Source organism: Coturnix japonica, chromosome 3 (genome assembly GCF_054131305.1).
Source record: "Coturnix japonica strain WE chromosome 3, WE-NBRP24, whole genome shotgun sequence".
NCBI classification, from domain to species: Eukaryota; Metazoa; Chordata; class Aves; order Galliformes; family Phasianidae; genus Coturnix; species Coturnix japonica.
The window spans coordinates 37,459,914-37,487,901 of record NC_140665.1 but is presented as its reverse complement, the minus strand read 5'-3'; the positions used below and the strand labels follow the sequence as shown (position 1 = coordinate 37,487,901).

General features: G+C 38.9%; 1 protein-coding gene across 10 annotated transcripts; it reads right to left on the bottom strand.

Annotated features, from left to right (window-relative positions):
• Positions 1 to 14: 14 nt before the first annotated feature.
• On the bottom strand, positions 15 to 27,988 carry TARBP1 (tRNA guanosine 2 -O-methyltransferase TARBP1). Of its 10 annotated transcripts, none has more exons than XR_014944738.1 (30): positions 27,109 to 27,985; positions 26,050 to 26,147; positions 25,093 to 25,162; positions 24,370 to 24,518; positions 23,800 to 23,852; positions 23,139 to 23,236; positions 22,341 to 22,476; positions 21,378 to 21,474; positions 19,968 to 20,057; positions 18,808 to 18,946; positions 17,161 to 17,257; positions 16,704 to 16,879; positions 14,397 to 14,494; positions 13,824 to 13,985; positions 12,535 to 12,728; positions 11,572 to 11,827; positions 11,308 to 11,496; positions 9,008 to 9,207; positions 8,792 to 8,863; positions 7,801 to 7,921; positions 7,106 to 7,216; positions 5,753 to 5,902; positions 5,166 to 5,252; positions 4,212 to 4,408; positions 3,775 to 3,856; positions 3,181 to 3,352; positions 2,725 to 2,916; positions 1,833 to 2,019; positions 1,075 to 1,211; positions 15 to 384 (listed from the first exon to the last, which is right to left on the bottom strand). XR_014944738.1 is itself a non-coding variant. In XM_015857840.2 (30 exons), the coding sequence occupies exons 1-30, from the start codon at positions 27,935 to 27,937 to the stop codon at positions 219 to 221; spliced, it is 4,743 nt and encodes a 1,580-aa protein (XP_015713326.2). In that variant the 5' UTR covers positions 27,938 to 27,984; the 3' UTR covers positions 15 to 218. The 10 variants fall into 10 exon arrangements, 8 of the variants coding, with proteins under 8 accessions (XP_015713326.2, XP_085399488.1, XP_085399494.1 ...); XM_015857840.2 differs by having other exon boundaries at positions 1,895 to 2,019; positions 27,109 to 27,984; XM_085543362.1 differs by lacking the exon at positions 16,704 to 16,879 and adding an exon at positions 16,451 to 16,557 and having other exon boundaries at positions 1,895 to 2,019; positions 27,109 to 27,984.

The window sequence follows — 27,988 nt, the reverse complement described above, 5'->3', positions numbered from 1 at the left end:
ACACACAACATAAATGGGATTTACTACCAATGCAACAGTTTTATTTAGGGAGGTCAGGTATTAAGGCATTTAAAAACCACTCTGAACTGCAGCAAACGAAACATGCAAAATGTAAGAGTCCTCATTTGCCCTGAGTTGTATCTTTCTCTTCAGAACCCCATGCTGTAGCACCGTAAGAAGCCACCTAGATGTACTGTAAGGCACGAAACTCTTGGCATTTACTTTTGTTGTTTGTGCTTGATCACTTGTTGCCTTGTGTATTCCCAGATCAGCAGAGCTCCACTTACATGAACATTGAGTGACCGAATAATCCCCTGCTGTGGAATTTCCACACAGACGTCCAGGTGGTGAATGAGGTTTGCTGGGATTCCTTCATGTTCGTTCCTAGCGAAGAAGAAACAGTGATTATGGCTGGGAGAAGACAGGTGTTCCAGAAAACAGATGTGAGGGGTCACAATAGCAATTAAATACTATTTGGAAAATTGTCAGCCCTTAAATATGAGCACAAGTTGTTATTTTTTTGTGAAGCAATGATGTATTGCTGAATCAGAAAACCTGAATGTGCAACCTGAATGAGCTGGAATATAGGAAAACCAATAGAGCATTTCATCTGTATTTCACTGGGCCAGCAATAGCTGAATGCCCAGCACTAGGACTCCCTCCCTGCCTTCATTTTGAACTATCCATACACTGCAAAAAGCAGCTGTAACTCAGCTGCCTACTTGTGCTGAGGTCTCTGTGTGAGGGAATGTCAAGCTCACCAGTGTCCTGCAGTGTTTCACCTCTTCAGAACAAGCACATCAGAAGACAACAGAGGTTTTCATTAATTAAAGCTGTGCTTTTAATTAGAAGAGGACAAGGTGATTATGAGAACTACATTCTGAAGACAAACTACATATCTGTAGGTATAATTCATAGCAAGCAAAGCCAAACTCTTTGCTGTTTCCCCAGTCTCTTCCAGTTACAATTCCACCTTAACCAATAACACCTGATTTTGACATGACCAGACTACAAGTAACAGAAGGGCATTAGAGTGGACAGTAAGGTTGATTTACAAAAGGCACATGTTCATACCCCAGCAATAACAGCGACTTCTCTGGAAAGCAGTATTCTGTAAGATCATAACTTTTGGCTGTCTGCTCCACACCAATAGCAGTGTAACCTTCTGTTTTCTTCTGCTGTAAGTAATCAACAAGCTGAGAGGGTTTCACCTGTCCAAAAGTAGGCAAATGCAAAAGCATTTAAATAGTGCCACTTGTAAGCGTCTGAGTTACTTCAAATAAAGAAAAGCAATTTATTTGGCCAGTTTTTATACACAAATGAGTTCTATCACCAAAGTTCTTCAGTGGTAAAAGGCACATAGTGTCACAAAAATTTACCCCATAAATGCAGTGCAATTTCTATGCTTCTGACAGCTACAAGCCTTGACCAGGTTCACTTGAATGTGACCCCAAAGACCCTTATGGCCTCAAGTTGCGCCAGGGCAAGTTTAGGTTGGATATTAGGAAGAACTTCTTTACAGAAAGGGTAGTTAGGTACTGGAATAGGCTCCCCAGGGAGGTGGTTGAATCGCCATCCCTGGTTGTGTTTAAGAGCCGTTTGGATGTGGTACTCAGGGATACGATTTAGTGTAGGGTTTTTAGAGTTAGGGTTCTGGTTAGGCTGCGGTTGGACTTGATCTTCAAGGTCTTTTCCAACCTGGGTAATTCTATGATTCTATGATTCTAAAGGTCACTCCAAAATACTCTATTTTAAGCATCAGAAATGACAGCAGGAGCTTGTTAAATAAAAAGGCTCATTTTTTTGCAGGAGGAAACAGTAAGATACTGAACTATGTATTTGATGCGTTGAAGGCTACAGCACGCTGCTGAGCTGCTAAACAGTTTCCATTCACCTCAACAAGGGGGAGCCACTGCTCTGCAGAAACGCTCAGATGCTGGAACTGCTTGTCCTGTATGTAATGAAGGCTGCCAACAACTAGTGCAGATGCTCCAAATATTTCACTTGTACGGCATAAACCTGCAAGGTAATTGAAGTCGTTTTTGCATAGAAAACAGTGTAAACGCTGAGCCAAGATATTTTAGCAAGTAAGAAGGGACAAAGAATCTGAACAAGAAAAAATCAGTTTCAATACTTTCTAGATCTGTTTCAAAAGGTTATACCTTCCTTTCTATCTACCTTACCAGAAAGAAGAGCTTTCGTAACTAAGCAGAAAGATGAAAATTGTAAGAGCTCTACATCTGGCAACATGCTTCACTGCTAATCACACAGTAGCAGGTGACTGTAAGAGCCTTGGTGGAGACAGACAGAGATGGCACAGCACATTTAAGCTCTAAATCCAAGTACCAGTTAAACAAAAGACTTGGGAGAATGGCACATTGCTGCACTGCAGCACAGACTTGTGGGCCTATTTTTCTGACAACAGCAAGCACAACTTAATAAATTGCTGCAAATCACATGATTTACAGTGAAGTCCTACTTAATTAAGGCATGCTGTGTGTCAGCATTATTATATTTCCTAATAGAAGCTACAGAATACTCTTGAAACAGTTAACATTTCCTTTTGTCATGTTTTTGCAGGATAATCATCTCTTTCTCTGGGTAGTACTACACTAATTTTCTAGTACCAACATACTGAATGTTATCTTTTTCACATTCATCCTTATTAGCCACCTGTGCTCCAAGGTCTACACTAGAAGTTCAGAAGCAGCCATTCAAGCTTACCTCCTAAATTGGTAGGTTTATCAATAAGTGAAGCCACCACAATCAGTCTGCTGTTTGATTTACCAAGCTTAGCAGCACGGTCCTGCAGTACCATGTCCAGGTCTGAACTAGGAGTACTGTGTTTCCAGGGTATGATCTTTTTCTGAACATCAGTCCACTCTGTTTGGCCATCTGTGTCAACTGAGCTTGAACCTACAAAAACAAACATCACTCATATGGATGGGCAAGTGATAGTAAAGCTGCTGCTTCACTAAAGAATTTATACATGGTCATACTGTAGACAACATTCAAGTCTACTGTTATTTTATGGTATAGCCTTTGCTCATACAGATTCAGACTACTACAGGGGGATAACATAAGGATCATGTGCATGCTCAGTTCAGATTCAGTACAGAAATCTACAGCTATTACATCACAAACTAATACTTGATTTAATATACACCAGCTGTATTTTACCCATGTCTTGCTGAGACCAGTCACTTGGTTTTAGATCAAGAAGTTCAGCTCGAGAACGGTACCACTGAAATGCTGCTGGCAAAGGAATGTCAGTGAACCTCTCGAATTTACAGAGAGAGATCCATTCGTCCTCAGCAACTTCTGAAAGGCGGGGAAGAGTATAAAAGATCGTCTGCAATGCAACACAGCATTATTAGCACAGCAACACTCAAAGAAAGCAAAACACATAATTAACCTCAGGGTAATTTTATAATGCACATCATTTTCCTGTCGTTTTATAATGTCAGTACTTGTGCCAGCCTTGGTTTTTCTGGTGGATGCTAGAGATTTTTGCTAAGTCACATCTAGAACAGTTAATTTTCACAGAGATACATCACAGAATGTCAGTCTTCTGAAATAAAAGTAACAGAACTAGAGAATTAAGCTGTATTCTTAACGGAAAATTCATGACAAATAAGGTGAAGTTATTTTTTCAAAGTTTTAAATGAGTAATAGTTGATCATTATTTCCCCTACATTATAACATACAGAGAAAGCTAAAAGTATACTTGTGGAACCATGCAAATATAATAACAATGGTGGTTTTTAGACTTGCCTCTAGACTATAGTCCTCAAGTGGATGAAATGTTGCAAAGAAGAAATGATCCTGGATTCGCTGCCAGTTTCTTCTAGCATTCCTGCAGTAGTAGAAAGTAATGCATGATGCACAACAAAACAAATGCAACATATTGAATTTTCTTAGTAGTCAAATTGGGAAAGGTCAAACTGATTGTAATTACTATATATTGTATGGAAAATAAATGCTTTAACTGTTGTGGGCCAATTTTAAAGCTACAGCACTCAAGAAATAGGTTTACATTTCAAGAAAGATCTCTCCAAACTCTAACAGAAGTCAGTCTGGTAATAAAGGGTGTCCCAATTATGTCTCACAAGGAAACTAAATGCCAGCCCACAGCCTGTGGCTGAGAAACTTTTGGGTTACCAGAGCCCATTATAACATAAAAAGCCATAGGTCAGAAAGCTGTTACTAACCCTGTACCATGCATGTTTTCCACTTGCTGAAGGCTCGATTCAATAACTGGTGTCAGGGCTTCAAATTCTTCCACATCCAACATCCTGCACATAGCCCAGATTTTCTTAAGTGCAACCAGTGCATAAAGTCGGACGCTGAAATTATGGTTGAAGCACCACTGCAGAACTATCAGGAGGGCTTTCTTCACAACTGGCTTCTACAAAACAAAAGAATTTCACTTCCATTAAGTCCTGATGTTTCGTTTAGAAGAAGAGCAGCAAGTGGCCCAAGAAATTGGGTTCTTTCCTCTGAAAACAGCTTTTCAGTATAAAAGCTTTAACAGCATCTATATGTGCAGATACTTAATTTCCTTCTTTCTGTTCACTAGGGTACAAACATACAAGCCCACGTGTGTTTTGAAAATGCACTGGGTTACTTTAAAGATTACTATTCTGCATATATGGAAACTCTCACATAACTTGCTGAGCTTCTAGTGCCAAGGAAGCTTACCTTGCAAATGTACAGAACTGTAGAATCAACAAGGTTTGAAAAGACCGCCAAAACAGAACAAAGCTTCCAAATAAAACAGAATCAAAAACTAATGTGGACTAGCTATTTCTAATGAATTCCATAATGACTGTCATTACGCTTCCAGGCTAACTGAATCTTATTTCATGCAAATTAAGTAAGAAGAAGGAAAAACAAACCCAGGTGCATCCACCGCATGCTTAATTGAACTGGAATAACTGTTCTAGAAAAACTCATAGGCAATCAAGGCCCTGTGTACCCAAAACACTTACTGTTACTAAACGTTAGGTAAACAACATGTTATAGCCATAGCCTGAAGAGTTATTTTCCATATCAAAAGTTATCTGAGGAGGAAGTAATACAACATCTTTGAAGACAAACAGCAAAAAAGGGTTTTACTTCACAAACTCCAGTAAGTGCAACTTAAACATTTCAATAAACCTTACCTTCTCTGAGGTATTCTGAAGAATGGTGTCAAAATGTGACAACACTGATAAAAACGTACAGATGCTTGTTTTAAGCTTTTCTTCATCCTAAAGGAAACAAGAACTCAACAGGTAAGAAATACGCCTATATTAAATGTACTTACATGCTTTCACAGCAGGTTCTGCAGCTGTGGTATCTACAGCTTTATATCAACACTTAAAATACTGTTTCCATGGCAAAGCTCACTAAAACACTAAGTCATCATATCAGAAACACTGTCACAAACACATGAAAAGAAAGCTTCCACAGGGCTCCCTAACCAACATCATCCTGTATGGTGGAGTTGGTGCAAGCGTATGTTTACCTACTCACCTCAAATACACAACACTAATATACATTCAAGACCATTAGAACAGGCTATTTACTATTTCTACAGATCATATCTTAAGAGTGATTACTTAAAGAAGTATCCAAAGACAAAACTGAAGCACTAGTGAGTCCATTCCCCAGTTTATCCTTTCCTGACTTTTGGGTACCACGTGCAAAATCAAGACTTCATGCTTTTTTGTTCAAATTCCTTTAGGTGAATGCCAAAGTCCTTTCTTACGTAGCAAAAGCAGTCCCAGAACTTAGTGAGAAACTGGGGATATTTATGTAGACTCAAGATAATAATCCATTCGATGAAGTACTTCACAGATGCTTGATTGTTACCAAATCCAGCCTGAAAGACTTTGTCAAGGATTCCACACAGGAAATTCTAAGGAAAAAAAACAAACGGACAATCATTTAATAGATGGTTAGAGTGATTGCCATAAGAAAAAAATATATATATTTATTTCAGCTTTATAATAATATTAGAAATACTTTTGATAATCAAACTAAAAAAAATAAATGTAGGACCTTCTACTTTCTTTATTACACAGAATCATAAGCGTTGGAAGGGACCTCCAGAGATCATCGTGTCCAACCCCCTGCCAAAGCAGGCTCCCTACACCAGGTCACACAGGTAGGCGTCCAGGCAGGTCTTGAATATCTCCAGAGAAGGAGACTCCACAACCCCCCTGGGCAGCCCGTTCCACTGAAATTAGTTAAATTATGCAATTTAACTAATGCAGGTAATACAGGCAAAAGGCTATAAACAATGCTGGGATCAGACAGCAAATTGCTACAGAAGCTCAGCTACAGCACAGGTAAGCTAAACAGTGCTCACATTAGAAACACGTACCACATCATGCTCTATTCCTCGTATGGAAGAACTGAGGAAAAGAAGGCTTGGTTGGTTTTTGTTTAAGAATACACTCCTCACAAAGCATACTTAACATTCGTATTTCTAATTGATGCACGGAGGCTACTAGAAGTAGCCTCATTGTATCCAATTGTATCCATTGTATCCATGAGTATCCAATTGTATCCAAACTCATGGATACAATTGTACTCTAAGACAACAGCAGCGCTATGGGATAAAATGAATGAGTCACCACAAGGCTGCCACAGTATGTCCTTAGTACCTGCTAACACTATTCACACTGCCATTGAAAATTAAGAGCTGTATCTAACACCCACAGAGACTCTCAATATTTCATGATGATTTATTTTTCAAACATTTTATTATGTGGATGCATTATGTGAAACTAGAACTTCTGAGTTCCCTGGATTTTCACAAAGTAGTAACATTTTAAATTTGAAAAACTTGAAATCAGATGATGAGCAAAAAAGCCCTAGCGAGGCTCAACAACCCAGCCTTCAGTCTTCACAAATGCAAGATTCAGGTTTCAGTGACCTCTGGAAATGCATCGGCCCAGGATTTCAGACTAAAAGAGTGAGATTACACGAATCTTATATGTCAGCCACAGAGATCAGATGTCCTTTATACTCTGTTGCAAATTAATGCATTCAATATTTCTCAAAAGTAGAATAAAAAAACCCCACATCTTAAAGAATTTAAAGTGAACAGTAATACCTGATCCAGCTTCGGAAGAAGAACTAGGAGTGTTTGCCATACCCGGTTTTTAATTCTATGCTGTAATGAGTTCGCATAATAGCGTGTTCTAGTTCTGGACACCAGTTCATCCTGAGAGTAAATTAGAAGTATTATTACACATCCTTCCTTTAAAACTGAAACATATTCAACTGTATTTAAAGAGCAGTATCTACTGCACAGCTAGTATAAGCTTTATACACGATTAGGACAAACACACTAGCCTCAATAACTGTGGGAAATGAATAAAGGATCACCAATTTCTTGTTCTTCAGATAAAAGTAGAATACAACACTACCAGAATGGATGGGTTATGTAGTCAGTTACCAATGCTTTTACACTAGTGTCAGTACATAAGCAGTTATAACAAATGAAAATCAGACCCTGACCTTCTCCATGAATATGATTTACAAGGGCCTTCTTGCTATTCCAAAAGTTGTTTGCAGTTGCTGAAGTGAAATGAAGCACTCTGAAATGCAGGCTAAAGAAATGTTCTTCATGGGATAAAGGCTACAATTTGGATAATACTCATTGAAGCTAGAACATCGCCATTCTTACAGGACACATTCATAAAGACTATACAAACAACTGCAAATAGGCCCTTTTAGCTGCAAGGACTTAGCATTTCAGAAGTTCCATTAACACCACATTTACATGCAAGGCAAAATGAAGCTTACTTTCTCAAGTAGTTTGATGACAATGTCTTCCATAAAGCTCTTATGCAAGATATTTGATCCATCCAGCAAGCACAGAAATTTAATAGCACAAATCCGTACATAGTGATCATCTCTGTTTGTACTGTAAGATATTAATTTAAAAGTCATTTGTTTTGTTCAAATAAATTCTAAAGTAGAAAATATAAACAGTACCCTCAGCATGCATACAATGCTCACAAGTGTAAGAAAAACTGGGCTATGCAAGAAATCAAAGTTCATCTTTTAAGATGGATGCATTTTGTAACTTAGGTAATGCCAAATAGACTGCCAAATTCTGAAATGAACTGTAAACACTGTAAATAGGTTGATAAATCCTGGAAGTGGAACTAGAAAGCAAAACAAAGTAAGCAACCCATTTCTCATGTGTAATCTTAGGGCCGTGGTGTTGTCTACAATGACAAGGCAGAAGATGCAAACAACCCAAACCAGAACTCTGAGGTCTTTCCATCACTGCTTATAAAGAAAACATGACTTCCAGTTAACTTGCCACTGCTTCTGTGTACAGGGCTTTAATATCATGTAAGTGCTTGAAACAATGCTCTACAAATAGCAGTCTCATTAGAAGGTTTGGTAAGTACTGTGCCTACAGCCAGTGCTGAGAAGACAAGCTCCAGAAGTGGCTGCATTAATTAAATCCTATGTTTATTAATTGCCACATCTACCAAAACAAGTTAGATTATCATACTGTGCTGATATGTATCTGCATCCTCATGTACTACTTTTATGAGGTAAAAAATGAGGAAACAGTTATTTCAGTCCCCTTCAGGCTGACAGATTATTTTCTTGAAAATACTTATCTTTCTATATTCGGTATTTGAATGTGATGTGATATCACCACCTTTTCCTTATATTTAAAGTTACAGACATACTACCATCTTCTTACCATCTTTCCATGCTATAATCAGCATCACTAGCCATTAAGACAATCCACACTACACACAAAGATACATACCTCTCAGTAACAACGTTTGCTGCACATTTTTCTCCAAGACTTTCTATGAAGGCATGCACATCCTGAATAAGCCTTCTCAGAAGAAAAAAAAGACAAAGCAATTAAAAGTCTGCAGAAAAGCTTAGAAAATAAACTTCTGAAAAACTAAAAGAAAGCAAAGAGCACAAAATTAGAAGAAATAATCAAGCACGGGGATCTGATGAATTGTTTTTATACCTTTGATCTCTCCTAAATACAGTTCCGAAGACACAGCCCTCGGTGATAAGTTCACAGTAGTTCCCAGCATTTAAGAAAGCATTTCTCACAGCACCTCTGTTATCACACGTTGGAAGTATCCACGATTGACAACAATGACTAAGGACTACATTGAAGACTCCAGTTTTTGTAGTGGACATATCTATGAGCTTGAGTATTATCTGAAAAGAAGAAATTGAAGATTAAAAGTCAAATTTCCACAAAAACTTGTATTACTATAAACTACTACAGTATTAACTGATTTTTTAACTGAAAGAGGGGAGATTCAGATTAGATGTTAGGAAGAAATCCTATACTCAGAGGCCAATGAGGCACCGGCACAGTCTACCCAGAGAAGCTGTGATGCCCGATTCCTGGAGGTGCTCAAGGCAGGGTTGGATGGAGCCCACAGCAGCCTGAGATGGTAGAGGGGCAGCCCTGCCCACAGAAGCTTTAAGGTCCAACCTAAGCCTATTATATATAAGTCACCCTATTACTGCAGGTGTAATCTTCTGCACCTGAGATCGATCCCCTTAGGTTAATTTTGTCTTAAATTGATTTACAGTTCTGTGTGAGTACTCAAAGCCTGTGCTTCCAAAGCAATCCTTACCTATTTAGTAAAAAAATTCAGTAGTTTTTTTCCTTATATATATCCACATCACTAGTCTCTTTAACGAGGATTACATCCCTGTTGAAGTTCATGTTTGTATGTAGGAAACTTAGGAAACCTGATCATTAGCACAATTTACATTCGAGTAATTAGAATATATATAAGTAGACATTTGCTTGGGAACTTTATCTTCACTTTCTTAAGAAGGGACAAGAAAGTGGCTCAACCAGATCCCCTTTGCTGATGACAGGAGATCTTCATTACCTCCCGATACCTGAAGCTGTGGTACCTGAAGCTGCAGTATACCTCATTGCAGACAAAGGAATAGCTGTCATGAAGACTCAAGTCTCAACAATAGTAAAATAAACCTTACTTAATCATAATATCTGAAATACACCGAAGTTTAAGACAGTAATTCTTAACGTTGAAGAAAAAACAGCAAAAAAGAAAAATAAGCTAGCTGCAGCTCAGTTACCACATACAATTGCCAAATATTTATTAAAAGACAGATCTAACAAGTTTCTAGAACTTACAGGTATTTACCTATCTTTGTACATACATTATTTTGGCTTGAGTTCACATTAAGGCTACAAATGCAAAGCTTTATTTGCTGCTTAGAACAGATGACAGCAATGTTCACTTCAGGAAAGTGAGATGAAAATAGAACTTATACATTATTTATTGTTTACAAATACAAGTCTGACATCAGGACACGGTTCAAGGCAAAACTGCAATGTGATCTAGTGTAACTTCTGTGCTAAGTGAAAAGCAACAGAAGACAATAATACTAAGCATACATACATATGGGTAGCTAATTTATGAAGTATTAATGCTATGGTAAATGTATTTACAGTCACAGGTGATGTTAAATTCCATTCTAAGGTGACAATTTATTTTGTTGTTTCTTACACCCGGACACTCAGGGGGAAAAAAAACAGCACTGTGTAAAAAAGCCAAAAAAGCAGTTGGGTAGTTAAAAGATCCCTTATTTAATAGCATCTATTAGAGCTTTAAAGGGCTGCAATGTTCCATCTAAGGAAATATTTTCTTAAGGACTCTTAGCAAAATTTCCCAGAATAACAAAAGCTTCTGTCGGTGGCAGGTGGCAAATCTTGAATACAAAAATTCAGAGCAAGTGCATAATGCGAGTATAAAACAGAGAAAAAAAAAACCCTATGTTTTAGTGAACATAAATCTGAAAATGTGAGAAACGCTTCTTTCTTTTTCTGTGCTACATGAACAAACAACAGATACGCAAAGTCTTTCATTTAGAAGCCTTTACTCTGAAACTGCTCTAGCTGGCTAACATCAAAAGCAAACAATACTTTAAAAACATGCACTCTGATCTTTTGTTTGTATTGCACTGCAGATACCCTCCAACTGTTTGCTATTTCCTTGAATAGTGGAAGAGAAAAAGCTGATGGAACATGAAGGTTTCTTTTCACTTTTTCACAGAACAGAGCTAACACTGCTTTTTGCTTCACATTCCATTTGTTCATCCTCAACCTAATTCTCAGATCTTGATCTCCTATCAAACTAGTTTCTTTTAAAAAATGAAAAAAATAAAATAAAAATCACCACAAATGCGGCAGAGAAAATGAAAAGTAAAAATACATTTTCAGATCCAGATAAATTTTACGTTTATTTCTCACAAAAGGGTTCTTAAACTGACCTCTTTTATCTTGGCATATGCTTGGCCCTTGGTACTTGCAGCAGTGGCTAGAACCTCATTATCAAAGATGAACCGAACAAAAGCTTTCAGATTAGACCAAAATATTAGCTGTGTATTGCTCAGAGAGGATATGATTTTCCAAGCCAAATCGAATGCTTCTATGCAGAGAGACTCCAGTGGGTTCAGAAGCTGAGAACAAAAGGAAGAAGCATGTTAATGTAACAAACACACCTAATAGTATCTCACAGTTGTTTCACCTTTTACCTTGGGAACAAGGACTTTCATGCAGTCAAACACAGGTAAAACTTGGTCTGAAGGAAGAATAGTTAGGGCTTCCAATGCAGACTCCAGAATTTCTCTTGACCTTTCAGCAGTTGACGACAGTTCTGAAGTTCCTTCTTCATACTTTTGAGCCAACATTGGAAACTTATTTAAAACGAAACGCAGGCAAATCCACTGATCACGTACATAGCGTGCAACGATTCTTCCCCATCCCTGAGATGATGTTTCCTCACATAGGCTGCAAAAAAAATCTTCTTAGCCACATGTTGTATTTAATCACTGTGCACATTCCTATCTACTATGAACAGCTTTACTGTACTTACTATACTTAAAACACTCGATTTTTCACAGGTTAACGGGGAGATTGGACAAAACCATTGACAGAAATCCAAAAATAAAGTTTCCTAAACACAGAAAAATCAGTTCTGAGCTCAGGTTGTCTCATTAGTTATAAACTCCTGGAAGAGTATCCAGAGGAAACATCACCACATGCTTTCTGTACTTTTATTTTCCTCAAGTATTTGCTTTTTGACCCTGTAGCTTGCTTCCCTCCCTTCCCCAATTGTAAATAGTTTCTTTTTAAACTGACTTGTGTACGTGCTATGGCTTTGTGCAGTGTACAGATAGGTAAGGTGGCCTAAGTATCAGCAACATTCAAAACCAGCTCTGGTTATATAGTACTAGAAAACTTAAGTGCTTCAACAGCACTGCACTGAGTTAGAGAACTTTGGGTCTGAAGCACTATGGCTGTTTCAATGCTCTAGATACAGCACTAAGACAGAAGAGCAACTGAAGGGAATATTAGTGCTCAGAACCCTTAATTTTTACTTTGGTGCAAAGTAATCAAAGAAAAAACAAAACAAAAATAACCAACATCTTAATCACTGCTCCACTCTCTAATCAAACTTATTCTGGACTATTACTCAACCTCCACCGCAGACGTACCCACTTTTTTCTTCAATGTAAGATGGTTTCTTTAGTACTTCATTAAATTGGGAAAAGGCAGTAAACCTCTTGAGAGCATCCACAAAAGGCAGATCTTGAAGGTGCGCTTCAGGCTTCTGATCCACTACCTCACAAACTACTGTGAGCGAGGCTATGCTAGTTACTTTTCTAATTTGTTCCTTAAGCTTCAGCTCCTGATAAGACCAAATCAAAAACAAACAAAAAAAGCAATCAAACACGCATCCATTTCTTCTCTGATACAACACAAACAACCAGCTGATACATACAATCAGAAAACAAAATGTCTTAGGAAGAAAAGTTGTCAATAAGCACATAGTTTCCTAATAGTATTAAAAGCACATTGTCGTTTAAATATCTGCAAAATACTTTCAGCTGTCCAGAGGACAGAAAACATTTTCCCATCTGAATTGCTCAACATTGTATTTTGTTTTTCCTACTTAAATAAACCTGAGCTGAGAACGTACTGTTATCATCATGACAATATAATTGTCATTGAATTCAAAAAAAGTCTGTAGAGGCCTCACTGAACTCTGGTTGAATCAGAGAATGTTTGTTTTGAAACTAATGGAGTATTATAATTCATGTAGCCAAAGTAAAAACGTTCTGTCCTTTCTTAGAGAAGTAAACCTGGCGAATCCAATCCTTACAGTGTTTTCACTGCACTATTAACTCTTCTTGATAAATCATTCAACCCAGAAAACAGTAAAGATTAAAACTAGTCTTTGGTGGGCAGAACCATTTTCTCCTTTTAAATGATAATAATGACTTCTTTACCTTTTGAAAATACATTTTGGATATATTACCCTAATTAAATACAGCTACAGAACAAAGAACAACACAACAAAAGTCAAAGCAAGGCTGGGTTCTAAAATATCTTTTTCATTGCATATTCAAGATAATGCTACAACAGGCCAAAGGCATTTTCATTTAGATATAACTTCCCAGGAAAAAACAGCTCACATTTGAGGAAAAAGCTTTTGAATACATATAGTCCATCACAGTGAACTCCAGTTTTCAATTAAGTTGCACTAACTTTTTTTTTTTTTAAGAAGCAACTTAAGAAAATAAACCTAATAAAAATCTCAGGTACAAATATTTTCTTTTGACACTATGCTGCCAACTACTTAGACATGTTGGGAAGTATACGCATACACAGACATATTACTTCGTCTTATAGATATGGTTATAATTCCAAGTACCTATATTAATCAGTAACTGTCTTATTTACTTTGTATCAATAGTTACTACTCTAAGTAATACAGAATTACCTCTGTGGAATCTGTCTCCTGAAAATTATGAATAGAGGCGTTAGTCAGGGATGAGATGAAATTCTTGACAGTTGGTAACTTTTTTGAGCTGAGTTGCAAGCACAAATTCACAATCTCTGGAATTAAAGCTAAGTACAGGTCACAGCGATCCAGGTCACCAACCTATGAGACAGGATACGAAGGCAAACTGAAGCATTAAGAGGAAGAACCAAACTGAAAACAGAAGACTAATGTCAATAGTGATTACAGAAGGAAAACAACAGCAGTCACTGCAGCTGAAAAGCTTTTCTTTTATTATCATTTTTAAACTCAAGGAAGCAATTCTGACTTCTATTATCCCGTACATTTTTCCAAATAAATTCCTCCACAAATTCCACCTCGGCTTTCTTTTCTAAACTCACTTTTCATCAAATAACACATAACTGTGCCCATTACAAAAAAGAAGGTCACAAAAGTGTTTCTAAGCAAACTGACTTTTTAGGCATTAATAAATTTGGTATGAAAGCTCAGACGTTGGTAAATCAAATTACCAAGCAAAATCACACCAAAGGAAGCCTCCAAATAATTACCTACCGTACTTAACTCATCTGTAGTAAGCCGACGGAGTACAAATTCAAGAACACTCTCCACAGGCATTACTAGAGATTTCCGGATAAAAGACAATACCTCATCTGTGTGAAAAGCAGAATAGATCTGTTAGCACAAAGTACACTTTCTTAAATAAACGACACCATTCAGATTTAAGTTACAGTGCTGATATTATACAGTAGTAAGTATTCAAATACCTGAGAACACTTTAACATAGCTCTGTAGGCACACACGAGAGTCCCAAGAATGAAGCCAAGTGATATCCTTTCTTTGGATTCAATAGGAATTAAGTAACAAAACCGCAAACACACACCCACAGGGAACCCAAAGACCAGAGTGCTATTTTCCAGTTTTTGATGCACACTCATTCTGGTTCCATCCCTGTGCACCACCACCTTATTGGTGAACTTACCACTTAATAAGGAACAAAGTTGGCATGTGCAACAATCCACTGTAACAAAAATGCAGCTATCCCCTCCTAATACGTATAGAAGTTAAAATGGTGTGGGTTTTGTTTGCTTTTAAATTGTTTAGAGTTCCAAATCAGTGCTGTGCTTACCTTCAATGCTCTATATTAAAATAGCTCATTGGGCTGCATTTCTAATGCATTATTTATATAGAACAAGCAGGTTAAAGGTCACATCATTAACATCTCATCGCTTTTTTTAGAAGTGATTTAAGTTTCAAATTGTTATAAAGTGTTCTGCAATCAAAATCAGAAATTCTTGAGATAAACATTTAATACAACAAAATCCATTTCACTGTCAGTGGCTTTCTAACGCTATTACAAACAATAAACAGCAAACAGCAGAAGTAATGAAGTCTGCATCAAGACCTCTGGAACAACAATGCTGCTTTCAGGATGTGTCTATCCCCATTACAGTATCCCTAAGCAAAAACATTCAACTTGTTATTATTTTTGTTTTACAAGCTTATAAAATCTCCTTTTTCTTCCCTCCCATTCTCTCCTGTTCCCATGACTGAACTGCTCACCTCGTTTTTAATCAACTTAGCATCAAAACTTCTGTATTCTGCAGCATTATATCCCATCCCCCCAAGACAGTCAGTTCATAACTCAAGAAACAAGACTTAACACTTGGCTCTCCTGTGCAAGATGGAAAAACATTAAAATTGTATGAAATGATGCAGGAAAAGCAAACCTTGTTTACCTTAACACAAAAATACAAGTCCAACTCAAAAGGATCTATGGGGGCATTCAAAAGGAGGCAAACACCATGATGCTCAGCTTTACAATAGCTTAAGAACTCTGGCAGCAGAACACGAAACACTAAGTTGGGCACCTAAATTTCCAAAGAAGCAGCAATTTATTGCACCTACCTTAGTGAGCGCAGAGGCGGATAAAGAAATGATTTTCAGAACAAAATACTAAAGACATGAACTGTAAAGTTCTCATATTTCATTTTATACTGAAGAATAATCTGGAGAGGAATCAATCAAACACCAAGATGCGTCCTGTTCAAGTTTAGCATCCTAACTGTGAAAATTATATTGTAATTCCTCACTCTCAGGATGATGAATTCTGGTTACAAATTGACAAAGCTTTATGAAGAGGAGCAATAGGGACTCTACAGATGCTGGACTCCATAGCTACAAGTTAAGATGCTCAGCCTGCGGCACAGGTCAAACCTCCTGGACAGTCAAACAACCACACTTGCGCTTAGGGAGCACCGCTTCATCTTCCTGCTTTTAACCAAAACCAAATTAAATCAAGTCAGTTAAGCATGCCAAATGAAATCACACCAAATAATGTGAAATAATCAGGCGCATCCTAACTTTTGCAGCCTGAATAGTGTTAATCAAAGCAAAAGCATCTGCTAGTCAACCGTGGAAACAGTACATCTACCAGCATCATGCGCTCAGGGAAGGCTCCACCTGAACCTGGGGTAACTAAACAGGCTAGGCTGGGTTTCTATACTCATTTATTTTTGAACTGTCTAAACAATTTGTGAAATTCAAAGACTGGCGAAGAACGGGCCTACAGATACTTGCAACATGTAAAATGTGGAGAATGAACCCACAACTGCAAATCCGATTTAACGGATAACAAGAGCTTTTTGAGAAAGGTTCCACATTCTCCATTCCCAGTCCTTGGGACATCTTCAGAAGAACCTCTGTAGGACTGGACCTAATTTCATAAAGGACATGTCAGATTTTTACATTTACCACTTCTAGGCTTATGTTAAGTTGGCAATAGTCTCAAAACATGAAGTACCTTAGTTTTAGTTAGACCATAATTAATATAAGACACAGTATACTGAAGATATCACTAACCATCTTGTGTTTTGGAACATTTTAACGAACGGGTCTGCAATAACTTCAAGAGAAGCTGTAGGCTTTTATCTGTTTTCAGTGTTGGTATGTAAGCATTACTGCCAAGTTTCATCAAGACATCCAGAAGAGGGTTCAAGAAAGCCTCTAGTTCAATCCATTTTATGTTGCTTTTTCCACTACACAAAAACAAAAATTAAAAAGAAAGTCTTCTTCTGAGTATCTGCCTTAAGTGCTGAAGTCACTTATGGAAATAAATAGCCCACAGTTTTCCGTGTCACTTAATTATCTATGGAAATGATACCCAGTATGTTTGCAGCTGGACAAGGTCTACAAACCAAAGTTCACAGGGAAAAAAAGGACAACTTCCTGATTTAATCAGGCTTCTATCAGACCCTTTGAGTGTCAGGGGATAACAAAAAAGGAGAGAGAAATGCAAGACAAGGTAGTTCATACTTACCTGGATTTATTCCTCATCTGTTCCACGTCAGCAGCCAACAGAATCATTGTTGCAACAAGCTTAGCTTCAAACCAGTCAGGCATAAAGCAATTTTCTCCTGATCAAAGATATTTTAAGGTTTCCACAGCATTTAGAAAATAGCATCACATTAATTTAACAAACTATTGAAAGAACAGCAACCAGTGTTAACAAGATTATTTTCTGCAATCTTCTTTCTATATACAAACTCAAGCACAAATGTTTTCTTTTGTACACTTCACAGAAGTTGATCCCATTTTCCTCTATGCAAAAATCAATTTTAGAAAATATACTGTAGTAGCAGCACACAACACACTTCTCTATTGCTTTTAAAAAGAACACCGCATATTCAATGAAGTTAAACAAGAATGCAATCTCGTAATGCTTCCTCAGAAACATCAGCTGTTATCTTAACTAGCTAGAAGCTACAGTAAGAACTACCATATCAGAAGGAAATTTTGAATAGCTGAACTGAATTTTCCTTATTGAAACTTAACTGTACTTACAAATAACTTCCTACATAGTACTTAAGGCAGTGTCAGGGTTTCTAGCTTCAGAAGTTCAGAAAGCAAAACAAACTCTGGAGGTTCAGTTCAAGCAGCTGGATATAGCCATTTCCCTTCCCCTTCCCATCCCCCCCCCTTCATATTGCTGCTAATAAACTGAAATTCATATAAAATCAAGATAAAACAAACATCCCTTTTAAAAAGCGAAGCAGACATATGCCATGGAATTACAGATAATACAGATAAAGTCCTAAAACACTTCAGGCAGTGGAGAAGATATGCTAAAACCTTTTAGTAAAGGATTTATCCTGGAAAACTAATCAACAAAATTTCTTTACAGCCTCACTGTCTTATGATTGGGTGCTAAGTTTCCTGTGTAAAGCTTCTGAAGCTGTTTATCATACACAAATCCTGACCTAGTGTTTATGTCTTCCACAGGTTAGTATCAAATAAGTGAGTACGACACAAATTTAGACAGCATTCTAAACCAGTCATTTTGACACTCATTTCAATGAACCTGAAAGAAAACTATAAAGTGAAGTTATAATAAAGCAAACTCTGGTAGTGAAGAAAGAAATCCCTTCTGAATTTACCTACATGTCTATACAAAGAACCTTCCTTGGTAAAAATGCATCACAGTTCATCTGCTTCTGGAAGGTGTGCGATGAACTGCATAACCATGCAGATTCTCTCCCCATAAATACATCAGGTCATTTTACAAAGCTTTGGTGACAAATGCTACAGATCTTCTTTCAAGACTAACCAGACTGGTATCGATCCAGATTTGTTTGTGTTTTCCTCTGCCACCATAGTCTAGTATTTCCATGCATCCCCAGAAAAGTAACAGAAGAAATCTAACGGACTAGCATCACCACAGCAATAAAACTGAGCATTAAGGCTTAATTTTCAATTAATACTGCAGGTCTATTTTTTATGATGAAAAAATGAGACTAGGAAAAAAGTTAGCATTTAAGAATGATAACTACCTTATCTTCGGTAGAATTTGGATAGGTAAAATATAAATAAGCTAATAACTCTTCTAAAAACCGAAGTGGGTTTTTTTGTTTTTTTTCTTAATTATTTTAATTATCCTCAAACCATTCTATATTAATATTTAACTTACCTTCAGATGCAGGTGTCTTAAGGTACTCGCCCACAAGACTGCGCACATACAGACATAGTGATGATATCTCCTGATGCTCAAAATCAGAGCACACGGACTTCCCAAAGCATCTGTCATTCACTTGCAGCCAACTGCAAAGCTAAATTAAAACCAGTATGTTGCTATTTAACTCTGCCAACTCTGTGCTGACATCACCAAGATGGCAGCAGTATGTTAAAGCACTGAAATAAGAACTGTTACATCAGCAAATCCACACTGTAGGAGGTATACACTGGAGCTACCAAGAGGCTTAGCATATTACTATCCACACACAGAAATAAAGTCATTCAGAGCAACTAAAAAGAGGAGATTATTGGTACTAATATAAGGGAAAAAAACCAACTCTGAAATTTAAGTAATGCTGCTAAAACCCCCTTATCCCAGAAGAGGCTTCTGAATGTCATCTAATGAAAATTGCATTGTTGTTTTATATATATACATACATACATATATATATATTTTATATATATATACATATATATATAATCAATAATATATATAAATCAATGGCATAGGATGTATTGCACAGCACACATAAGAAAATGCTGCAAAAACCTTCTGCTGAACAACCAGCCAAAGCTATGGCTACTTACTAAGTTGTTTCTGGTATATCCTACACACAAAATTATTTCTTATTGGAGTACTCCTAGGCTGAGAACTGATTCTGATACGCATCTCACTATACTTACAAGCAAAAACTGCAATACTAGATATTCTAGACATTAAGAACAAGACCATTTGATACACAGAAGCTCTGAAGAAATTCAAAAAACACTCTGCCTCAAGAAAGACCTTTTTCTTCATGCATTAGTCCTCAATTCTGCAGAGGAGAGAGAAGTTACCTTCTCCTCTCCAATTACCTTCAACAGCTGTGATGATACAGCTTAGAATACTTTAGTTTTGAATCTGCTGAATATATATTTTTTTCTATGGTTAACATTAACCCTTCTATGGCATTAAAGGAAAATCATTTTTCAAGCAAAACCCACATACAGAAAGCTCAAAATACACCAATGCAAACGTTGCTAACTAGTTAAATATTACACAAGCGGTAATTAATCATGCATTTCTGTAGGTATTAAAAAGTGTTTGATGAACATAAAAGTAGCTTTGGTTCTCACCTCCATCCACAACACAGTATCCCTCCTTAGAGACTCCTCTGGTCTAAGGGACAGAAGAAAGCTGGCAACCTCTGGAAGAGACACTTTCTCCTGAAACAATGAATGAAAACTGTATATTATGTTGACAGCTACTCAATGTGTAACATCTACCTGATGATTCAGGAAGTTGCTCTCTTCTGACAAATGCTGCAAAAGAAGAAAGTGATCTTTCCTTTCCATTGAACAGACTCATTTTTGGCTCATAGGGACCAACCTTACTCTTATTAAGGAATATAACCGAGTCCCTCCAAGCTAAACAATGGTTTGAGTTGGGAGGGTACTTACAGGTTATCTAGTTCCAACACCTATCTTCCTGAAATCTACCTGAAAATTAATGAATGACTAAAGAACTGTGCTATCCATTATTAACACCTTTTATGACATAAATCAGTCACTGATAAGCACCATTTCTCTAGTTCTGAGAAAAAACAATTCTGTTCAACATGGAAGCTCATAAATCATAGAATAATAGAGTTACTGAGGTTGGAAAAGACCCTGAAGATCATCAAGTTCAACCGCAGCCTAACCATAGTACCCTAACTTTAACAACCCTCTGCTAAATCATATCCCAGAGCACCATATCCAAACAGCTCTTAAACACATCCAGGGATGGTGATTCAACTACCTCCCTAGGGAGCCTATTCCAGTACTTAACTACCCTTTCTGTAAAGAAGTGTTTCCTAATATCCAACCTAAACTTGCCCTGGAGCAACTTGAGGCCATTTCCCCTCATCCATATTAGAAAGGTAATGCTTAGAGTCCACTCATCTAAGCAAGCGTGTTATAAACAACGAAAATGTGAATAATCTGTCTTCTGAATGAAATTCTTGCTCATTCAACATTTACAACAGTGTTATCATCCTGATATTAATACTTCTATTGTTTTAGGCATTCAGGAACTAAATGAGCATATGTAATGGTTAAAATAATAGTTTATACAGTATATGTCATAATAAGGTACTGTTTTATAACTAGTGCATGAAAATCCTACAAGAAAATATCAACTAATACACGTAATAAAAAACCCTCATCTTATGAAAATTAAAATTAACAGAAGCATATCCATACTTAAGTACTTTTATTATTATTATCTTTAATGTTAAGAGCAGTGAAGCACTGCAACAGGCTGCCCAGAGAGGAGGTGGATGTCCCAGGAGACATTCAAGGTCAGGCCAGACAGGACTCTGAACAACCCAATCTAGTTGTAGGTATCCCTGTTCACTGTACAACCAATTGTTAAATTAATAAATTAATTGAGAGTAAAACCAATTGTTCTGTTTTCTATCTAGGTATTTTGTAATACTCTGCTTAACCAACAGAAGCATTGGTGCATTTCTACTACATCAGGAAGAAAAAAACCAAAAACCTCACCACATCTGTCAAATGCATGGCTGTTTGAAGAAGATAGCACTGAGCAGCTCCACGCAACAAAATCTGATGTGTGATCATGGTACACTGTAGGACATCTCTGCAAAGAGGAAAAATGTGTACTGTACAACAAAACACTGAGGAAGTTAAGAAGCATCTTATACTTGCTAATTACTACCTTCAATATATGAGGGAATTAAACAAAGAATCTCTGTGGTCACACCAGTTCAAACTGATAATTAAATTTTGCATTTATTTATCTGTTGGAGATAGAAAATAAATATACCATCAAATTCTTAAACTAGCAGTGAAAGAAACAGAAGGAAATCTGCTGCTTTCATCAGCAGATATGTCTTTACTTTGTTCTTTGCAAATTACTTTGAATCGCTATTCCTTAGGCTACAAATAAAGTTTTCTTTCAAAGTTTAAATTCATTTAAACTGGAGTAATCGCTGACTTTTAGCAGGTCTTGAAAATGAACAAAAGCACTTAACAAACATCAGTAGATGTAAGAACAAGGTGTGTGCTAAGAACTTTAGCTAGCCTTTTACTTACAGGTCTTTTGGACCTGTAGTCCAAAAAGAAGGGCTTTTATGGGCTGCCCTTATGTAGCTACCTTTGTAATGCTACCTTTAACGGTAACATTAAACAAGGTTTTAATGTAATTAAAAGAACGTATCAGTTAGAAAGTAAAAACATCTAGGGAAAAACAATGCCAAAAAAGGAGTGATGGCAATTGTCTGAAAGCACTGATTTTAATCTTTACTTTGTTTAAGACACACTGCAGTATGAATACTTGGTTCATCAATTAAATTCTTCTGTGAATTAGGCATAAAGGAGATGGAACTTTCCATTCTCATGGACAACCAGATCATCCCAGAAGAAATGAATTAAATTCTGGTTCTAAGTGTTCAGTATATATCCTTACAAGAAGTTTCTAAGAACACAATGTAGCATGTGTTTTACCTTAAAGCATGAAGTCCATCAGTGCCCAGTACTTTACAGGCAGGGATGTATGCCAGAGCCATAGAAAGAAACAAGATGGGAACAGCACACCAATGCCGATTTGTCATCTTCTGAATAAACTTTAACAGGAAACCACCTTAAAATAAAAGCAAACAAAATAAATCAACTGTGATTTCCTGCTCTTAAATGCATTTACATGAGAAGGACTCAGAGGAAGAACATCAGTGTCTCAGAAATCTTCCTGCATCTAGATCCACAATGGAAGAACCCTTATTCAACTTCTGCTTTAGTACTCTGACTGGTTCTTTAGAACATCTTGCTACACAGACTGTGACCAGAAAGGTCTGGCATCTTGTTTGTTTTGATAACTCAACCTAACAAGCCAAAAAACTCACACCACACAATGTCACAGTTCTAAATATTTCTTTGAATAGCACTGCAGTATCCAAACTGTCAAAGAAAAGAACCTGCAAAAAAGCTATTAATCTTCACAACTGAGGCTTGGGTTTTGTTTGCTTTTTTTTTTTCTTTAATAAAATGAAGTAAGTGTGCTTCAGTTCTCCTTAAAATAATTTTGTAGCTTGTTACAGCAGCGTCCCTCAAAATCTTTTAAGAATTCTCTCTGCCCTGGAAACGCCACTGTCAAAATGAGAACTGTTACTTTTTCCCCCCTCAAGTAATGTGGAAAAACCATGGGAAATGCACATGTGGGAGATGGAAAATGGGTCTGTAGTTTTAATTAGACTTCTTTATGTAAAAGGAAAAAAATAAAAGGTAAGAAGTGAAATTGAAACACACCTTTTTCTTCTTCTGGAAGAAGCATCAGGTAAGTAGCCAAAAATTTCTGCAGCCTCATTCCCAAAGAAGGACAGGCTCCCATTAGCTGACTTGGTGTCCTGTTGGGTTTTAAATAGGAAATAGACAATTGTCATGTTAGCAGCTACAAGTAGGACTGACCCTAAACAAAAATAAAATACAGCTCAGAGGTAAATTCACAGCAGAGACTGTTCTAATAGGCCACTGAGATGGAGCGCATCACCCTGCTCCCTCCACTTCACCCAGTGTTTCAACAGCATCTGGCAAATACAGAGAGGACGAAGAAGGTCACCAAAATGCCAATCTCCCTGGCCACCTCCACCAAACACATAGTAGGGTATCAACACACACAAGCATTCAAGCACAGCGTCTCGTTACTCAGGGCTTGGATCACCCTGTGTTAAGCCCACATTAAGAAACGGCACCATAGATTCAATGTTGTGCCTGTACATGTGGTATGCTATGTGAACCTGCTTCATCTCACAGCCACCCATCTTTCCTGAGAATTTCTTTACCCATGAGTTTAGTAAACACCATTTATTTATTAATGTGTTTTTCTTTATCCAGGATTTCACTAACATGCTGAAATGAGTATTATTAGGACAATTCCAATAAACACTGCATTTAATAATCAGTGGCTTACCTACTATAAAGGGAACTTTCTGAGAGGGCATCCATTAATGGTCCAATAACAAACTGGTAAAAGAAGAACAGTGGCTAAATGTAGACTTGCAAAGCACCAATAGATAGAGACAAACTAGGATTACTTCATTTTGAAAGTAGAGCCAGAGTCAGAATCCTTAACTAGTCAGGTCTGTGCGCAGCACCTCCTAAGTTGACTTTTTATTCTGTTCAGCCAATTAATAATGATTAATAATTTTGGAGAGGTTCAGGGTCTGTGGAAATATGAAGCATCAATCCTTCTCCTGCTAATTTAACTTCTAATAAGAGTTTCAATGTAACTTTAAAGAACATCAGTTTGAAACATGAATGAATGACAGGACATAAAAATGCATTTCCCTCTAGCCGAGCCATTTAACAAGTGATATTATATTTGACACCAATTAAAAATACTGATGTCATTCACATGGCTACATAAAAGGGTATTTATACAGAATGTATTTAACTGTGAAGCTACTGAGGCAACTGGTGTTACAACATATTACAAGTTAGAACATCTGCTTGATCTGGCAAGTAATACCAAGCCTCTTACCTCTGAAAAGCCAAGCGAATTTGGAAGATGCTTTGTTTCATAAAGCTCCAAAAAATGAAGAACTCCTTCTTTTGTCAGTGATTTATTCTCACTCTCAAACATTCTTTTATAAATGCACATGTGCCACGATGGGTGAAACAACCAACAACCTGTTACAACAGCAAATTCTTCTAAATTAACATAGAAATGACAGTGACGCACCAACACACTCCATATACAACTCCACATTTTAAGGAAATCTATTAAATATACAACTTTGACATTCTGGATAACATGCAACAGATTTCAAAAAGACTATTACAGCTATTAGATCTATAAAAATGCCCTATTAAATGCCACATCATATCATCCACCACACTGTCTTGGTGCTCCCTTTATTCCTTCTCTTTCCTCTTCCACTGATGTTTTCTTTTCCCCTTCCTCTTTCTACAGAGCTGTACGGGTGATGTGTAAGATCTACCCTAAGAATTCCTGACTTTGCTTTGTTTTCACACTAGCTCAAGTAAAACAGAACACAGCAGGAAAGGACCTTTTAATTAGGTTTAGTGGCACGAGAAGTTAATATGCAACTCCGTCATACAGTAGTATTTCTTGTTGTTGAATCACAGAGCAGAATGGCACTGCCCGTAAAACTTAATAAAGAGCTGGTATAACAATGCCAAAGAAAAAACTAAGACTTAATTACCTAACATTTAGGAGATGTTTCAGAAAATGATGTCTTACCTTCTTTTCCTGATATAGCAAGCTCATATAAACTGTTTAGTTTAGGTAAAACTGGCTTTATGACATGGATCTGAAATGTAAATCAGATGTAACATAAGTAGTTTGTTTATTAATCAAACCTAAGAATCAGCATTTAGTCATGGGCTGGAATTTACTATCAATACATTAACACAGCAACTGATAATATGAACAGTGTCTGTGCAACTGATCCCAGGACTGGAACACAGCACTACATTACAGCCTGCCACTTAAGAGGAACTGATACATCCCTGCTACTGTATCATCAAAACAAGACTTCCCACTGAACAACTATTCCATTCATCAAATCATAATGAAAAAGTTTCAAATACAAGAGCAGAAAACTCTAAAGATAAACATTTCGATAAATACTATTTCACTCAATTACAGGAAACTAATAAATAACATAAAATAAGTAAGCTACAAAGAGATGGTCACAACTGACCACTACAGTAATATCACATAACTGCAGAGGCCCCAGCAGCACTCTTTCCATGCAGTACACTGGACTCCGAGTCAAGAGCAGAATTATTTCTGTCCAAGTTCACAAAGTACTTTACTACAGAGATGCAGTGCCCTCTACTGAAAAGAAGCTATCGAGTGCAGCAGCCTGATCTGCACTACGGAACAGGTTAGCCATGGTCCTGAAACAAGATACAGCCCAGGCTTCCCTTACTTCGTTCAGTCCACAGCTTTAATCAGAATTCTTTCACAGATGGAATAAATTCAGGATTTTCTTCTAAACGAATCGCACTTGCTGTATTTCAGGTACTCAAAGTAAAAAGAGCTCTGTTCAAGTTTAGATACCTTCCATCAAATATTTTCAATAACTGAATAAATAAACCAACAACAAAACTAATGAAAACCTATACTGCTTGTGCCAAAAGTAACACGTCACATACAAACTGTGGTTAAGCACAGGTTCTGAGGCACCCTCACCTGGTTTCCTTCCAAAGTTTCCATGATCAAAATGTAAGTTTCCCAGAACTGCAGGAGTTTGTCGTTCTCCTCAGCAGACCACCAAAACAGACTTGATTCTAAAAGCAGCAAAAACATGTATTCAGGCACAGTTCCTTTGGAACCAATCCCACAAAAGATTAAACACGACATCCTAAGATAGAAAGAGAGCCTTTCTTCACTCCAGCTTCTACAGAACTAAGTTTTGAATGAGCGAGGCCACCACAACAAACTCTAGAAGCCTACAAGCCTTTGGTATTAATTCAGTTCTCATGTGGCTGGTAGAACATATCCAAGTGGTCTTGCAGGCTGAGAACAAGCAGGACATGGTGTGCCACAGCATCCAGAGGTGTATTAGAGGAGGGTTATAAAAATGATCCAAGGGATGGAACACCCTCCCCATAAGGAGGGGATGAGAGAACTGGGGCTGCTCAGCCTGAAGAAGGCTCCAGGGAGACCTGAGAGTGGTCCTTCAATATCTAAAGGGGGCTATAAGAAAGGGACAGACTCTTCAGCAAGGTGTGTTTGGACAGGACAGGGGGAAATGGTTTCAAACTAGAAGAGGGGAGATCTGGGCTGGATACAATTTTTTTCACAGTGAGGGTGGTGAAGCACTGATGAAGGCTGTCCAGCAAGGTGGTGGATGTCCCACCCATGGAGACATCCAAGGTCAGACTGGAGGGAGCTCCGAGCACCATAACCTAGCTGGAGATGCTCATTGCAGGACAATTGGACTAGGCGGTCTGAGAAGGTTCTTTGCAACTCAAACTACTTTGTGAGTCCATCCTCCCATCAGTTCAACACAAACCAGGGGCTGGGACTCACCCGATCCAGCCCAACCACTCTATGACAACGTTTAAAGTTGGTGCGAGTCTAAAGCATCCCATTAAGCCACTACGACCCTTCTGAAGTTGTGTCAGCTCCCTAACAGGGGCTCAGGCGGACGTCCTACTCTTCCATACAGACACAACCTTAGGACCCGGCCCTTCCCAGCCGCCCACCACCACCTCAGTTTCCCAAGTTGATGCAGGGACGAAGTACCGTCTGGGCCGTCCGGTGGGCAGCGCATGCAGGCGGCCTGCCCTCCGCAGAGATCCACGGCGCGCTTCAGCAGGTACCGGGCCCTCTTCCTGCACAGCCCGTCCCGCTCTGTCAGCCCTTCCTGCACCAGCCTCCAGAACCGCGGACACAGCCGCGCGTCCATCGCCGCCCCCGGGCCCCGCGGCAGCAGCGCGTCGCACAACGCGCTCAGCGCCAGCAGCGCCCTCCCGGCCCGCGGCGCCGGCCCGCGGCCCAGCAGCCCGTCCCACACGCGTCCCAGCGCCGGCCCGTTGCCGCCCAACGCCGGCAGCAGCCGCCCGGCCACCAGCGCGGCCGCCGCTTCGCCTTCGCCCTCCTCCCGCACTAGAGCCAGCGCGACCTCCGCGCACCGCCCCACCAGCGCCGGCTCCTCCAGCAGCGGCGCCGCCGCCGCCAGCGCTTCCACCGCCGCCTCCGCGCCGGTCCCGCCGCCCGCCAGCTCGTCCAGCGCGTCGCGGGCCAGGCGCGCTGCTAAGGGCGCCCCGCAGAGCTGCACGCAGTGCCGCAGCGCGCCCCGCACCGCCCGGCACAGCCGCAGCCGCTCCGCGCCGCCCGCCGCCCCCTCCCCGAGGCGCAGCAGCGGCCGGCACCGCTCCAGCGCCAGCTCCCAGGCTGCCCGCCGCACCGCCTCGCCGTCCGCCTCGCCCCGCGCCCCGCCGGCCGACAGCCGCTGCAGCAGCAGGCGCAGCGCCTCCGCGCCATCGGCGGACAGCGGCGCGCACACGGCCCGCAGCACAGCGCCGGGATCCACCGCGCGGGACAGCAACGCGTCCGCCAGCACCACCTCCATCGCGGGCGGGGGGCGCTCTCTGCGCAGGCGCCGGCGGAGCCAGCGGGCCGC

What these genes read in the sequence shown, in the direction of transcription:
- TARBP1 (XM_015857840.2), bottom strand. Translation starts at nt 27,937, where the DNA reads ATGGAGGTGGTGCTGGCGGACGCGTTGCTGTCCCGCGCGGTGGATCCC. An exon ending in GATGGACTTCATGCTTTAAG is followed by an intron (nt 21,475 to 22,340) that starts GTAAAACACATG and finishes TCCTCTTTGCAG; the next exon opens with AGATGTCCTACAGTGTACCA. An exon ending in TCATCAAACTACTTGAGAAA is followed by an intron (nt 7,217 to 7,800) that starts GTAAGCTTCATT and finishes ATTTACTCTCAG; the next exon opens with GATGAACTGGTGTCCAGAAC.